The sequence below is a fragment of the Periplaneta americana genome, chromosome 1 (assembly GCF_040183065.1).
Source record: "Periplaneta americana isolate PAMFEO1 chromosome 1, P.americana_PAMFEO1_priV1, whole genome shotgun sequence".
NCBI lineage: Eukaryota > Metazoa > Arthropoda > Insecta > Blattodea > Blattidae > Periplaneta > Periplaneta americana.
Genome location: NC_091117.1, coordinates 191577614 through 191595179, shown reverse-complemented (window position 1 = coordinate 191595179; position 17566 = coordinate 191577614). Strand labels below are relative to the sequence as shown.

At 35.9% G+C, this 17566-nt stretch overlaps 1 protein-coding gene across 4 annotated transcripts in view; it reads left to right on the top strand.

The window, feature by feature from the left end:
* Dgk (diacyl glycerol kinase 1) overlaps nucleotides 1–17566 on the top strand; it is a 587713-nt gene that overhangs the window by 522670 nt on the left and 47477 nt on the right. For 2 of the 4 annotated variants that reach the window (XM_069834565.1, XM_069834547.1), the window contains exons 4-9: nucleotides 3515–3658; nucleotides 8843–9104; nucleotides 13506–13679; nucleotides 14070–14192; nucleotides 14366–14415; nucleotides 16960–17034. In XM_069834565.1, the coding sequence (XP_069690666.1) occupies nucleotides 3515–3658; nucleotides 8843–9104; nucleotides 13506–13679; nucleotides 14070–14192; nucleotides 14366–14415; nucleotides 16960–17034 (828 nt within the window). Of the gene's footprint in view, nucleotides 1–3514; nucleotides 3659–8842; nucleotides 9105–13505; nucleotides 13680–14069; nucleotides 14193–14365; nucleotides 14416–16959; nucleotides 17035–17566 lie in introns of those variants that run through there. The other 2 variants (XM_069834555.1, XM_069834574.1) reach the window with 2 other exon arrangements.

Genomic DNA, 17566 nt, shown 5'->3' with positions numbered 1-17566 from the left:
CGGAGCGAGAGCAGCTCTGGCCGACTAAATGGAGCCGCTCTCATGCCCTGCCCTGCTATAAACTTTCAGGATTTTCTATCGGCTGTAAGCCAAAAGAATTGCAGAAAAATGTCGATTCTTTGTCAATTGTCACTGTTTCTCCAAACTTACCAGTGAATTCTGCTGTAGGTCTTGAAGTAGGGTCTCATATTTGATAAGATTTTCTTATCACTCTTCAAGAGAGTTTATAGTCAAAGAAAGTGAGTATATGTTCTACATGATACTGCCACATTTCAAATTTATCCATAAATGCTCTTAGCTAGTCGATCATTATGTCGTGTAATTCTGTAACTCGCACGCACAACGTGCTTACAATATTTGATATATTTTTTTTTACCTTGGGGATTTAGTGAAGTGAATTTTTAATGGCAGGCAGAGTAACTATCTCATGCCCCCATGTTTTAGATCGCTACCAGTGCACTTCATTAGAACCAGGTACCCAGCTTCGAAGCCGTTAGCCCTGTAAATATTTGATGTCAGTCTCACCTTGTTTATATCAGTCTCACCTTGTTTATATCCCATTTTTACATTTAGCTGTTCTAAAGCAGATCCAGACAGTATTTCTTTACTAAAACCTTCACTGTGTTTATTTGTAACATAAAATTCCATGCATAAGAAAGTGTAATAATAATAATAATAATAATAATAATAATAATAATATAATCCAAGGCACTATAGCCCATGAAGGACCATGACCGACCAGCCGGCTGCTGGCCTCACATCCACATGCCGAAGCAGAAGTGGACGATCATCCAACCAGAATAGAGGTATCGTGTGGTTAGCACGATGATTCCCTCCAGCCGTTATAGCTGGCTTTCTTAACCGGATTTCGCTACCTATCGTAGCTCCCCTATTGCATCACGATGCTGGGTGGGCACCGGTCCCATACACTGGCCGAAATTCCATGAGAAAATTTCTTCCCCCATGAGGACTCGAACAAGCACGCATTCCGTAACGCGAGTGCTAGGCAGAATGCCTTAGACCACGACGCCACAGCGCGGGACATAAGAAAGTGTAATAGAACATAATACAAGCTTCACCTCCCTTCTTAATAAAAAAAAATCTTTCTCTTTCGACTCATCACTAAAGGGAAATGATCTGGGGATTATATTGTTTTTCACTTAAAACGAGCCGCCACTTAAAACGAGCCGCAAACTTACGTCTTGCAAGAACCGCATACAGACACTACAGCTAGTACAGAGTCCATTCTACCTGCACTGAGTGTCCTTACTGAAGGAGAAAATACACTTCACACGTAGCTACATTGGGAGCTACAGAGTTGCGAGAGGAAGAAATGCGATAGGCCTAAGGAAAGTATTAAGATTTGCCCATGCTCTAACACAGACGTCTCCAAAAGCGTACTCGCGAGTAAGCCCCTGAACGGAACCGAAGCCAGTACGTAATAAGCGCGCTCCGCCTCACCCATCTCCACCTGTACTGTACTCAATTTTTATGCGCAAACGAAGAGCAGTGGCGGACTGCCATTATCATTGTGTTGGTCGGAGTGTTCGACCGTTTCACAATGTTTTCTAATCATGGACGTAGTACATTCAAGGATGACAGGGAAGAGAAATATTTTTTCGTGTTAGTGGTGAGAATATGAAATGTTTAATTTTGTTTAAAAAATCTTAAGGGTATGTTAAAATTCAACATGCGACGACACTATTCGACTCTTCACAAAGAATATCATACAATTACAGGTATGCTGGGCATGTGAAAGTAATTTATTTTGGGACATCTGTATAACTGTTGGTTATACATAATAATCAGTATATTACGATACGTTTACACTCAGCTTCGCATGATTTACTTATAGTTTTTCGTTTCATTTTAGGTGAAATACATACAAATATTTTGATAAATTTGAAAGAAGAAAATACAAACACAAATCACACAAGTGTCCTCTGTCTTAAACAGAAAAACTTCTTGCTAGCTATGTTCTAACTTGGAATATTAGAAAAAAATAATGAAGCCCTTTACAGAATGAGCATTTGTAAAATCGTGCATACAGAATGTCCTCTAGATGTAATGTGAAATGAATTATTACATTATTGAATATTTCCCAATCAAAAGTGAAAGCTTATAGTGTGTCAAAATAATATATAAACGTATGATATTTCTTATCCTTTTGATGTTGTTATTTGTAAACATAAGGAGATCGTTGCCGCAATCCCTCACTGACCGCTCCCATCTGTTGAGGTACGAGTCTCTCCCCCTTCTCTAGCCTTACACTGTGTTCGAATGACATACGCTTTTTGGAGACCTCTGCTTTTTGGAGACCTCTGCTCTAACAGTAAGTCAAACATAATGTACAGAAATTAGTATTTTATTTCATTAAATAATAAATTGTATAATGTAATTTATGCTCGACCATGCCGAAATGTAGTAATTATACACCTCATTAAAGTACACCTATTCATTATAGTTCAGTTGTTCAGCCAATGAGAAATCACCATTGTACCATTATAAAACCGATTATTTTCGGATATGCAATCGAAAGACAACTAGCGAAACGTCACGGAGGCTGGAAATCCAATACTGTCGCAGAAGGTTATGTTCTGTTACTATAATAATTAGCGTTAATTGTAAATGATATTCAAATAAATTCAATTTGTCATCTCGTTTTTAATTCTAAATCAATTTCCAGGTTATATCAAGATTAATGTTCATGTTATTCTCTAGATTATATCAAGGTCAATGACATTCGTTCCTCGGAAAAAATCAATACTTTCGCGTCTGCGCACATCTCACAATTTAGAAGGTCAGTTCCGCTCCTCACTTACATAACCATAACATGAATACTTATGAATAATTTCAAGTTAGAAATATGGTCGAGCATAAAAAGGCGTATGAAACTTGCTTGCGCTCGTTTCATAAACAAACATACTCGCGTCTTAATTACTACCATTATAGGCTCGTTGCATAATGTACTATTAGGCCTATATATTGCAGCGTAAACTAGAAAAGGCTGGTTCACAATAAACCGGTAACGGAAACGACAACAAGAACGAGAACGGAAATGTTGTTAAAATAAATGTATTTAAATGTGAGCATTCACAATTAACGAGAAGCTTGCCGGAGCCCGGGAACGGAAACGTGAGAGTTAATTGTGAATTCTCAGTCGGTTATTTTAACAATATTTCCGTTTTCGTTGTGGTTTCCGTATGGTCCACAAAAAACCGGGAACGGAAACGACAACGAGAACGAAAATATTGTTAAAATAAATGTGAGCATTAACGATTAACGAGAAGTTTACCGGAACACGGGGACGGGAACGTGAAAATTAATTGTGAATGCTCACATTTAAATAATTTATTTTAACAATATTTCCGTTCTCGTTGTCGTTTCCGTTCTCGGTTTATTGTGGACCAGCCTTCAGTCTAAAGAATCCACCGACTTCAGTTATAGTCAATGGCAATTCTTGACGTTGGTAATAGGATGCTACTACAAACAGACTCTGTGCTTACTGTTGCAGGACATCGACTACGAGGGGTTCCGCCTGTTCATGGACACGTTCCTGGAGGTGGAAACTCCCGAAGAACTGTGTCGTCACCTATTCCTTTCCTTCGTGAAGCGCCACGAAGCCCGTCCGCAGACACTCGACGGTAAGGCTATGAAGGTAAGCGAGACCGCACCGCATGGAAAACAACCTGAATAATGGTTGCTCACAACATGAAGTTAGGATTCTGTAGTGACTTACCTGTGTAAACGCTGGTTCACAATAAATTAGGATTAGTATGATCTAATATTTAAATGTATTTTGTCTGGCAACATGAAATTCATTGCTTTGACTAAACAGTTTACGATTCATGAGACCTAACCTAAAAATATATTTACTTGCTTACATTTTCATCAGTTCAAATAAACAAATATAATAAATATAATAACTGCCTCCCATTGGAGGTAGCCCAGAAGGACTTAGTATCCTCTCCTACATGAATTTTACAATATTAAATGTTTACATAAATTTTGTAGAAAGAAAATTAAAATAAACATATATGAATTATAAAGTGAAGAAAAAAATAAACAGAGTAAATATGATGACTCAGAATTTGGCAAGAGCGTTTCAAAACTGAAGTTATGATGTCAGCAGTAAGTGTCTGTGGTAGTTCAAAAGTCTTCCTGAAGCTTTCAAAGAACTTGGGAATCACACCACGAGCTCCAATAATAAGACCAATCACCTCAATGTCTTCAAGCTGGTATTTTGCTTTGAAGTGATCAACTGTTGGCAGATAAATGTTGATCTTTTCTTTATTGACATCCTCCGGCTGGCTACTCCCCGTTTCAATCCTCATGGTAGGATCAATTATATATCCTTTCTTGGTAGTCTGGGAATACACTACGGTGTCAATACGTCTAGAGGAGCCATTAGTAGCAAGGCAAAAAACTTCCTCTTCTACTATCCAAGACTTTTTTCTTAAAGCAGTTGCAATTAAGAATCGAACATGATGGTGTCTGGCATTTCGGAGGAGTAAACCTCTGTTACACTGACCATGGACGTGGGCAAGGGTTTACTGCAAACCGAAATTCTTGCTGCCAACATAACAGTTAGAAAATAACTACCAGTTGTAGTATTTGTTAGTACCCGAAATTTCAAACGAAGTTAGTAAAAGAAAATTCAACCTGAGAACTAGAAAATCACTATAATCCACTAGCTTATGTAGTAATAGGAGAAGAATGGTTAGGTTTCATCCTCAGGGTATTAAGTAAGGTGATCTGGACTAAACTTCGATTCATTCGTTGTTCTAATCTAAGTCTGATATTAGTGGAAGGTCCTTCTACTTCAAGTGCACTTAAGGTTCCTTGTATTCTTCCTTTGGATATTCTCACTTTTACTACTATTAGACTACATATTTCAGTAAAATATTTCCTCGATTTATACAAAAAGTTCACCGGCATTTGAAGTTATTAGCATTCCTTCAGTTGTAGAAAAATCTGTACAAATTACAACAGATTGAATAATACTAGGCCTAATACTTACGTGAAACAGAAAATGAAAAATCGTTTGTAGCTGGTAGCACATTCATGGCCTATTTCCGTCAAGTTGAAAAATTACATTTGTGAATATTGAGACAAAATATGCAAAAAAAAATGTATATTTCATGTTACAGCAAAGTGTAATAGTTTGTTCATTGTCTCGTTTTTCTTTTCATCTCAAGACTTTTGTTATACACCTTCCAAACGCGTGTCACCCAATTACCTGCCGCTACTTCTCTTTCCACTTTGCATGATGACTAAAACCCGAGCTCCGAAGCGCCTTGCAACTATGTCACACACCTGCCTCTTCATAACTCCCCCTTATGAACACATTTCGCCCATATTAAATTACTCCTAGGATGCTTGGTCCCTGAAGGAAGATGAAAACAGAGACGAGGGATGAAAACAAAATAAAGAGAACAAATTGTCACAGATCCTACACTTTCTATGTTAACGTAAAACGAGATAGGCTGGCTATATTGTGATGTAAAAATGCTACAAAATTACTTCTACATAAACCTAAAAACATATTTTTGACATTTGACACCAAACCATCTGCCTGCAGTTCAAAGAGTAGCTGCCCTTTATTTATTTATTTTATCTGTCTGTCTGTCTGTCTGTCTATCTGTCTGTCTGTCAGTCTGTCTGTCTGTCTGTCTGTCTGTCTGTCTGTCTGTCTGTCGGGAAAAGGTAGCTTCGGGAAAACTTATCAATATCTTAGATTATTTAGTGTCTGAATAAGATGAAGGTGATAATGTCGGTGAAATGAGTCCGAGGTTCAACACCGAAAGTTACCCAGCATTTGCTCATATTGGGTTGAGATAAAATCCCGGAAAAAACCTCAACCAGATAACTTGCCCCGACCGGGAATCGAACCCGGGCCACCTGGTTTCGCGGCTAGACGCGCCAACCGTGATGTTGTTTATAAGTTGTTAGATTTTATTCCTGAGAGATGACAAGCCGATACATCGCTAAGCTGGATGTTACATGTCCGTGTCAGTTTTGTAACGGCGCCGTAGAATGCAAAACCTGTTTCCTAGCGTACACCCATTACGTCTCCCATTAGATCGTCGACTTCTCACGTTCGAGGTTGTAGTTCAAATTCCCGTTAGTATAAATTACATTTGTGATGAACCAAGATATTTTTGCAGGAAGTTTACTTTGCTGTCATCTCACAATTTCTCCATGGTTCACAGTCATCCTTATAGTGGGACATTGTTACACTGTCGCACATTCTCCAAGAGTGCAACTCCATGCAATCACACGCAAATGTTCTAAGAAAATTACTGTATAATCAAATAGAAATCATCATTAGGTATAAGTTGCAGAATGTGTATCTATACGAGGCACTAGACATCATCACCTAATGAAAATTAGGTCATACAGTCAGAAGGGTTGAACTGGTAATAAAACTACTCCTGAGTGCATATGCTGGATCCTCACTTCATTTCTGTACATTTTCACTTGTGTGTTATTTGCGATATTACACTGCTCTCTCTAGATGGCACTGTTGACGCTTGCAATTAACACGTCAAGATGGTTCTCGAAGACCGGAGTGCTCTCATACTTTTATACTCCCTGAGGGGTTGGATGCTGTGACAATGCCCACTTCTCTGCGCGGTGTCCATGAGGCCTATTTACTCACAGTTCTGCATCACTACTCGCTTGTAGAGTAGAACAACATCAAGTAGAACGCGTTGACACGGTTGTGGTGGCCTAGAAACTAATAAACCTCTAGAAAGAGTCTTCAGTGTAATTAATATCTAGACTATAAAATTAATATGAACAAGGAAAATTATTATTTTATCTTAAGACGAAAACTTTATAAATTTCAAATGATATATAGTATCACTGAGAATACTCTTAGAAACGAAAAAGAAAGGAAATAAGAACTAAGTTTATAAAAGAGTGACGAAGAGTTTTATTTCATACCAATGGAAGATAGGTATTCACACAATCTAATTAAGGAGAAGGACCTACAAAAAAAACCTCTTTTCTCATATTACTTTAAATAGAACCTCTATTTCCCTAACAAAGTTTCACATCAATGTATGAAGCCTTTTAAATACATTTTCACTTTTGCCCTTTATGGTACAGTCACAGACATAAGAAATGCAAAAAATGCAGTATTATAAAGAAAATTCTATATATGCTCTCAAGAGTATCACAGAATCACAAATCTTGTCTTAAATGAAAGCTACAAGACTTCTAATCAATTTTGTTTGATGATTCTTAGAAATTTTAATATTTTTATTTTTGTTTTGCATTTTTATGAACAGAAAGCAAAATCGGACGTTTATTTTTAACTTATTCTTCAATTTGCAATTTGACAATTTCCTCTGACAGAATTATAATGTGAGAATATGCCCTGAAAATTTTATTATCTCTATTATTGTTTGAGATGTTACAATAAATTAATTAATTTTCAAACTTCCCCTAAAATTGGGTTGCCCGGAAAGACCAAATATACAAGTACTCGTATTAGTAAATACGTACAATTTTATGAAAATGTTTTCGTGACAAATATAATTATTATTATTGTGTTATTAATTTAATTTATATACTATATGTGATTTCTCAGAAGATAGATTGAATATTTTAGAGCTTTCAAAGAAAATGTTGAAAAATGTAACAAATTACGGATATTCAACGAAGAAGTTTGAATATGCCAATATTAAAATTTATTTTGTCTGGCAACATGAAATTCATTGCTTTTAACTAAACAGTTTACGATTCACGAGACCTAACCTAAAAATGTAATTTGATCACGTGAAATGATTAGTACGAATTCCGAAAACAGAACACTATTTTAAAATGTATAGCTTACTTAAAATACTTACAAGCACTTTCTTTCTTGAAGACGTCGCTACCATGCTATTTCCTCTCTTGGACATTTTAATAAAATTCTAAACACGAAAGAATTCCATTAAAATGTCAATATATTTACGTGCATGTTTCATACGAAGTAGGTCTATAAGTTATTTCTTATTTAATTACACTTACCTCAATACAGAGTTGAATTGGAATCACAACGCAACAAAACTGAACTTGTATTGATATTAATATTAATACTGGTATTACTAATTAATTGATTATTAATTCACAAGCCTAGGTACTTGCATTTTCATCAGTTTACTTTACTGCAAAGCGAAGTTATCGCTGCCAACATAAGTTAGAAAATAACTGCCAGTTGTAGTATTTGTCGAAACGAAGTTCGTAAAAGAAAATTCAACCTGAGAGCTAAAAAATCACTATAATCCACTATCATATGTAGTATTAGGGGAAAAGTATTAAGTAAGCTGACCCGGACTATACTGTATTTTTTTTCGTGGAGTGCAGTTTCATAAAAGGACTTTGCCGACAGATCTTCTACTGCCCCCTACTAATTGGTTGTCATAAATAAATGTCTTCCTTACGGTGACGGAAATCTTGTCCTCTCCTGTCAGTAACCAATCACAACCCTCGTTCAGAAGAATTGACAGACTCCCGTCAAATCCACGTGGAGGCAGACTTGCCGCGTCTTTTCCGAATTCCAAGAATGCCGTCGAGGGTCACCAGGATTGTGGCAGGATTATGGCAACTGTGCAATGTTGGGACGAGGTGATTATGTAGGAAGTCATAAATCTGAAGTGGGTGTTCAAAGGAACCACCGAACTGCACTCCTTGAAATAAAATAAGGTATATATATATTTTGCAGCTATTTGTTGTTCTGTGGTTTAATTTTCCCATGTCTATCACTGTAGGACTCTTCAAGGAGAGTTGCAACCTGATGATTTCTTCCCCTCTTCATTCGATTGTTCGTGTTCTAAGTGAGTGTCTTCTCCAGGAGATGGCGGTGCTGAGCTCAGCCACGGCGTGCGCCCCCATTACGTCACACACGACGACGCCAGGCTCCGTGCCCAACATCGCCACGTGTGTGATCGACCAGGCCACCGTCAACACGGGCTGCGCGACGGGTGGCCAGCAGACCCCGGCGCACGACCGGCCGGCCAACAAGCTGGCCGAGAAGCTCCACGGCCTCACCGAGAAGCTGCACGCTCTTGGACACCACCGCTCCGACTCCGACACCTCCACGCGCACCAGAACAGGTTTTCATCACAGCAGTTTCTTCTTCTCCTCTTCTCCTCCCTCTTGTTTACGTCGCTCTCTTTCTTCGCCTTCTTTTTTGTTTGCTTTTATTTCTCCTTCTCGTTTTTCGTCTCCTTTTTCTTCCTCTATCACTTTCTTTCCCCTTTATCATCTACTCCAAATGTTTCATTCTACTTCAAGGCTCAAGTATAAAATTACACAATCAATGGAAGTATGAAACATGGCTTTAGCTTTTTAATTATTAGTTTTATTGAAAAGTCATATGTATAATAATAGTTTTATTTTCCCTGGCAGAGTTAAGGCCATCAGGCCTTCTCTTCCACTCAACCAGGATAAAATCACATACAGGAAAATACACACCGGTAATACAAATATTAACTTAAAATAATAATAAACATAATAAAGTAAAAAAGAGAGATTGAATACATATACACAATCAGTATTAACTTTAAAATAATAATAATAATAATAATAATAATAATAATAATAATAATAATAATGTATGGGAGTTGTTTGGAATAAATCAACAAATTTTGCATTTGTTTACAGAAGAGTAGTTTTTGATTTTATAAAACAATAGGCCAGCTATGGAGTTTGAACCCGGGACCTCACGAATGCGAGTCTCAAACGTTACCGTCTGAGCCAATTCGCTCAGTCAAATTTTATTATTAATGTAAATACCGAAATGCACCACACATGGCCATTATTATTATTATTATTATTATTATTATTATTATTATTATTATTATTATTATTATCATCATCATCATGGAGCACAGTGAAATAATGGTTATCGTTCTTGCCTTCTATTTTGAAAATCTGGGATTCTACCAGTGAGGGAAGTGGGAAAAAACCAAAGGCGGTATTTTACCCCGGCATACCTCGATTTAAAAAGACATACCTCTCCCTTACAACATACGCGTACATGATAGGCTATACACAATAAATCGTTTCGCGCAGTCAGTAACGCGAATCTTTGAAGCTTACGCAACACATTACATTTCTTAATAAAATAAGTGCAAGTTACTTCAGTAGTTTACTAATTTATTTCCAATGCCCATTGAAACTTATCATTTAAGATAATGTTAAATCTTCAAAGTGTCTTGCTTAATTATTAATAAAAACGAACAACAACAAAAATGATATTAAAAAAGTATGGTGAAGCAGAAATTTATCTTCTGAGTTGAGGCCGAAACAATTCCAATAACTGCTTTTACGAAAATTGCTAAACAGCGGTGCAAAATTAATTTACTTCCCATAGTGTTAATGATTGAAACTTAATTCCTATCACTAACGAGTACTTAAATAGTACTCTATGTAACTGTATTTAAATAATAGATAAGTAACTATATTTGTGCGAGATTGTGCGTATTTGCTTGTTTTCCGCACAGAACCAATACGCGGTAAGTGTGAAATACCACATTCAGTATTCCCAACGTAACACACATAACAATTTCCCTCTTCTTACCGCTTAAGCGCGACATTCATTTTACTGCTTTAGGCTTTTAACATATTATTTTTAGAGACGTTTAACATAGTAATAATTAGAAATTGGAAACTTACCACTATAATTTCACCTAAATTGCAATGTTAATTATTGTTTTTAAATATTTGCAAAAATTAAGTAAAGTCTACTACTCCACGAAACTTATTGCATTCCTCATACAAGTAACATTAAGGAAGCCGTGAAAAAATCAACAAGATTCCATATGCCGATGTTATTACTGCAATATGTTATATAAATAATATTGTTAAAATATTAAAATGAAAAATAAATCATCACATAACCTTACCGTTTGTTTTAAGATCGCATTTATAGACTGGGGGAAAAAAAAGACAGACGTATATCACGGCCTGCTGTACACAGAAAACATTTTATAGCAACAATGTTGAAGAAAGATATTTTGGTTTTCCGAAGTTGCCGTCATTAAACAGAAACCAACATGGAGATTTCATTGCAACTAATTAGAAATTCGTCTTTCAAGTATGTAATAAACGATCTTCGCACAAAATAATGTACGATACCCGAGCGGTATGTTTGTTTTCATGTTCTCGGAAATTAAAAAAGCTCAACTACATTTCGCTTTTCCAGTCTTTTCCTCGAACATGAAAACGTCAACATACCGCTCTTGTAACGTATATTACTATTATCACTGACAAATATTTTAAAAGAATAAGATCTGATGACACAGTCACTAAATTGGCAACAATGGCCACCACAAGCTACAGACCATAGCCTTGTATACTTGAAATGCTACTATTGTTAAGCATTCCAGGGGTTGATTTATCAAATAAACGTGTCTAAATACACGTTGAATACGGTTCCAGAAGGTTATGGTTTAGATCTACGAAGCAATAGATAGTACTCTTTGCTGTGAAGGACTGTATAAACAAATTTTCACATATCTCATTTTCTTTTTTCAGTGACGGTATGTAATTTTTCACTGACCATAGAAACCAGTGGCGGTACTCCATACCGGGACATACCGTCTCACTTCCCTCATTGGATTCTACACCAGGGGCCAGATATTCTGAGTAGGATGTTATGTGGTTTTCTAAGCCCCTCCAGATGAATTCTTGAATAGTATCAATTTCAGTAGGCCACGGATAGCCTTCTTTCAAATCCTAATGAATACATTACCACCACTTCCCATATTATAATCAAACTGTCTTCCGTGATAGGCTTCCCATATATCCATCAAAGTATCCCAAAGACAAACGTGCCATCTACCAGGAATGACAGAGAACCATTAAATTGTAGGGAAATCCGAAAAAGTATTATTATTATTATTATTATTATTATTATTATTATTATTATTATTATTAGTGGTAATGTTAATAGTATTATGCTACAATAATCAGCAAAACAAAGGACACTGAAATGTTATTTAATGGCGTTGGTACAGTACAGTATGTGTTCATCACGTGCCACACATTATTCATAACGTTTCTGAAGATTATTGAACATGTTGATGAACAAAGGTTGCTGTAAGAACACAAAAAATGGCGTTATCTTCTCGCGTAATTCGGAAATATTTGTGAGTGGGTTAGCCTATCTGTCTTTAAAACTGATTCCTTCAACATGTCCCATAAGTAGGTATCTGGGGCCGTGAGATCCAGGGAGCAGGAAGGGTACGGGAATGGAGTTCCACGAGAAATTAGGCGCGACCCAAAGTGTCGTTGCAGAAGGGCAAGTGACTCCCCCGCGGTGTGGCCTGTAGCTCCATCTTGCTGCATCTACGTATTGTCGTTGGAGGAGTAAGTTTCTAGCGCTACAAAAACGGCGTAAATATCGCATGAATGGGTGTAATGAGGTCTCTGTAGAGTACCTGGTTTACTATTTTTGGGTTTTGTGCAGCATTCTCGACGAAATAAGGGTCCAATATTCCATGACCGGACACGGCGCACCTAATCATATCCCGCGTACTGTGCAGTGGTTTCTATACATCACGCTGTTCAAGCCCTAAGAAACCAGTTGTTTGTCGATTGATGTAGCCATCAAGGTGAATATGCCTTTCATCTGAAAACCATATGTTCCAGAAGAAATCTTTATCCTAATACGTCATGGACAACACTCGGCTGCAATACTATAATCGGGCTCGCTCATCCCTTTCTGTTAGATGTTGAGCAACTTTAATGTGGTATGCAAATCCACCCAGCTCTTTAAACATCCATCGAACAGACTTATCGCTCAAACCAAGTTTCAGCAATGTCCGTCATAGACTAAGATTTGGGGACTGTAACACCCGTTGGAAAAGTCGTCCATGATTATCGTTTGTGGTGACTGTTCTGGATACCTTCTTGTCCCCTTTCGTTGACGGAACTTGTCAATGACAGCTAACATTGTTCTGTTATTTGGTGCCTCCTTGTTAAATCCTTCCTCGTACTGTCCTTTACCGTGAAGCAAACTTGGCCCATTCTGGCATCCTATTCCGCAGGACCGGAAAAAATGTTCCACGATAAACACCTTCTTCTCTGTTGTGAGAACCACAATTGCAGAAATTAACACAACACTGAATTCACCATATGGGGCGTTCAGAGCACAAGGGAATCAAATTCACTTTTGGTCAATTGGAAGATATTTCGTCTGTACATACCTTAGATGAGGCTATTTTCAGAGCATAAAAGAATCATGTCCTCAAAATCTTTGCAATGATGCAGATGTTTAAAATCACACTCACCTTAAATTGGTTATTAACTATACATAAAGACTTTAAGTCTAATTTTCTGAAAAGTTTATTTTTGTGACATAATTTCCTTATGCTCTGAACGCCCCATTATGTCAAAATATTATATATAGGGGAACGTGGACAGCAGATGAGTAATAATTTCAGAGTCGTTTGTTTTGCCGCATACCGTACTTACATCCTCATAATGCTAAAAGACTTGTACTGTTGCAGGCAGTATAGGGGCGTCAGTGCACCCCATGCTGACGGTGACGCAGACCTCGTACTCGTGCCACGAGGTGCTGGAGAAAAAGAGCACCGACTCCTCCCCGAGTCACAGCCAAGTGTCTCGCAATTCGAGCCGCAAATCCAACAACTCGCTGCTCGTCACCAATGGCAAGCTCGACGGTGCGTCGTCCATCCGCGCGTTCAGCTCTCCTGTCATCATGACTCCTGCAATCATAATTACGTTATTCTAATGAGTTTAACTATTATAATGTGTATTATATTATGTTATATTCTATTTTGTTGTATTATATCATATTTTATTTTATAACATCATATCATATTAGATTATAATTATCATATAGTGTTATATCGTGTGATATTGTATCATGTTAAATTATATTGAATTATACTATACTATACTATACTATACTATACTATACTATACTATATTATACTATACTATACTATACTATACTATACTATATTATATTATATTATATTATATTATATTATATTATATTATATTATATTATATTATATTATATTATATTATATTATATCTCATTATAGATATGAGACATCTTGTCAGAAAATCGAGTAGTGTTGACGTCCATTCGGTGAGGGTGTCCCTGAAAGATATAGTCTGCTACTTGTCCCTTATCGAGGGTGGCCGACCAGAAGACAAACTAGAATGTGAGTATTCAGTTGCAGAAACAATATAAGCCGTCCAAGTCTATTTAGACTCTCATATATGTATTCTTAATCTGTTATTAATTGGGTCGAATATATTGACATTTATTTTGTCTGTATTTTGTGTACGTTTCTGCCGCAATAATCCAAGTACTCATTATTTAATTTCGTTTCAGTTATGTTCCGCCTGTACGACACGGACGGAAATGGGGTTCTGGACACCAACGTAAGAGTCTATAATAAAATGATAGTAGAATAGAATGACTGGTACAGAACAGAATTACAAATACGAGTGTATGAATAGAACAAACTGAATGAAACAACACTTAACGAAATAGAAAATGAAAAACGAGATGTCCTGTTGTTAGATACCATAATTTACAGGACAGTTTCTGGATATCATAACGAATAAAGAAGTTCATACAGTAAGAATATATGAACCTCTTTATTTTAAAGGGGATCAGTCAATGAACATAAATGTTATGAAAACAACAAAAAAACGCACTATATCGTTCTAGTCGTCACCTTGCCTATACTTGTTCTTTTGAAAGATGGGACATAACAGGAGCGTTGCGATAGGAAAAACAACTGAATGTCACATAGCGTGGTAGGCCCGTTGCTATGGTAACAACGGTCGAGTTGCCAAACTTACCGTTCCCACATGGTGAATGCTTAATAGCTCTCTTGGCGACATTTATTGAGCACACAATGTTAGCATTGGTACGTTTCGTGTTTGATTCTCTGTCGATTTTTGTATTGTTTTCTTACATTCGCGTCAATTGTCAATGAATGTTTTAACGTCAGTCATCTTAACGTCATTTGCTAGCTTTCATCAGCTGGCAGTATGGTAGTCCATATTGGCAACATAGCACTGTAGTTCCAAGCTCGGCTGCTTAACTGTCATGTCCCATCTTTCAAAAATACAAGTATAGCAACTGTTGTTATCATTGGTCAGTTCAAAATATCATGAAAAAGTTTGGCCTTCTTCACTGGTGCAAAGTTTTCCAATCTCACAAATCATTCGTTTTATTTCTCTTGATGTTCACTTGTTGGCACTTGTTATAAAATATAATAAGTATAAAACTTTTTAAAAGTGTTAAAATCGTTAAAAATGTACGACGTACGGCTCCATGGCAGTAGTGTAACAGACGCTGATGGCTCTGACCTGACCGCACCCTTCGAAACAACATCCTATTTTTTATTAATAATTTAAAATCAAAGACCGCTTTAAAAATCTTTCTGTAGTATTTCGACTCTTACCAATAAATACCTTTTCTGTCATTTTAAAGCAATATTTCTTGTTTATTTGCAATTTTCTATTTAATTGTAATGTAATTTTTATGAAATTTAAATGTCACAATAACTAACTTTAATAACAATAGTAAATAGAAATAATTTATTTCGGTGCTTAATCTACTAATAATCGTGCTTTAATAAGTTACTATTGGTGTAATATGAATAATGATCGACAATCCACAGTTACAAATATAATATTGTCATATCTTCACGATACCAACAATCAGCTTTATAATTTTAAATATTAAGCTCGTTCTCATAGAAGTTGTCACGTAGCATTTTCAATTGTTTGCTTTCATATTTTCAAACCTTAATGTTACAATTTTGTGCTACACGTGTTTATTATTGTAGGAGAAAGAAATTTGAGTGAGGAACAGTCAGTTATTGTCGGGTGACAGAAGGTATAAGATAGGTTAGCTACAAAGCCTAAATTCAGTAAACCATTGAAAAGTAAACTTCATGCTTACGTTAGTGAATTTGGTGTCCATGTGTTTTCAACCGCTGGAACAGTTTTGTTATGTAAGGTTTGTGAAAAGTCTTTTATAGGTCAACATGTTTCATCTACGAAGTAAATAGGCTATGTGAGTTATATTGATATAATTTAAATTTATTGCTAAAATATATTATGCCTTTTTCAAAGATTATTGTGCCTTTTTACGTTTTTATTGCTTTTTTTTTGCCTGCCTATTTTCACTGTTATAAATGCCTAAACATCCGGGCTCTAGGTATGAGGTACGATTTACAAACGGAGCTGGATCCAGTGACATATAGGAACTCGGAATATGTTGTTATTAAAAATGTAATAGAAACCATGAATAATCTCCACTTATTATTTATGTTTGTGCAACAATGGCTACATGGGCGCCACATCTCTGTAGTTATTTTATTTTTAGTTTTCTATTCTTCCTAACCTGCAACATTCCGCTCCTTTACACTGACATAAGAATAGGCCTAAAATCCTGGTTTTTAGATTGACTTTAAATACTTATTCATCCATATCACATCCTTATATACACAAAAATTATGCCTAGGCTACTTTATTCGTTTGTTATCTGATTTCCTTTCCCACTTTCACATAACTTTCCAACTCTACTCCTAAATAATATTTACTTTACATTACTTGTTCTATAATTTACCACTTATTCACAGTTTGCATTATAAATAATATTTACTAGAAGTCAAGTTTAAATTTTATTTTGTAATATTTTAATGTCAAATTTATCACAGCCGATGTGGAATGGGTACAGTAATCTTCGCTTATTTTTCTCTGAATGTGAGTCAATAATAATTAATACATCATCATCATCCGCGTAACAAATGATGTTAAAATTGTATTTACAATTTTAATTATTATTGGAAAATCATCTGAAAATACGTTATGTCATAAGCTTTCTTTACGTTAACTAACAACAAATACGAAAAGTGAAAGGTAAGATAAACCTATATGTATTTACTGACGTACTTCTTCTTCCAGGAGATGGACTGCATCGTGAATCAGATGATGACTGTGGCAGAGTATCTCGGCTGGGACGTCTCGGAACTCAAGCCTGTAAGTTGTACCAGACATCGGCGCCAACTCCAGTGCTCTCCCTTGTTGCTTATTTTGTTAAGGGGACCGGGACCTTGTAATATGCTCAAAATTTCAATTTCTGTTTTTTTTTATTGATTTATATTCTCCGAAAAATTCTCTTTCCAACAGTATATCATTTATGCACATTATTCTTATTATTATTATTATTATTATTATTATTATTATTATTATTATTATTATTATTACGGAAATATATTTTTTAAAATTTTATCTAAGATGAGGATTATGAAGCTGAGGTGTTCTTATAACTTCGACAGCCATTTTCCTTAGTTTATATTTTTTCTCTATAAAGTGTATCATATCTTAGCTTCTAGTGGTTACATTTATTTCAGATTTTCTGTTAATATTTAGTTGGCATTGTAGCATAAATTTACATAGGTTTTTTAATAATGGTTTTCGAGCACATTTCTTAAAAAATATAGCAAAAAATGAGTTAAAATTTACATATTCAAAAAAATAATATATTTATAAAATATTATTATTTTTTAAA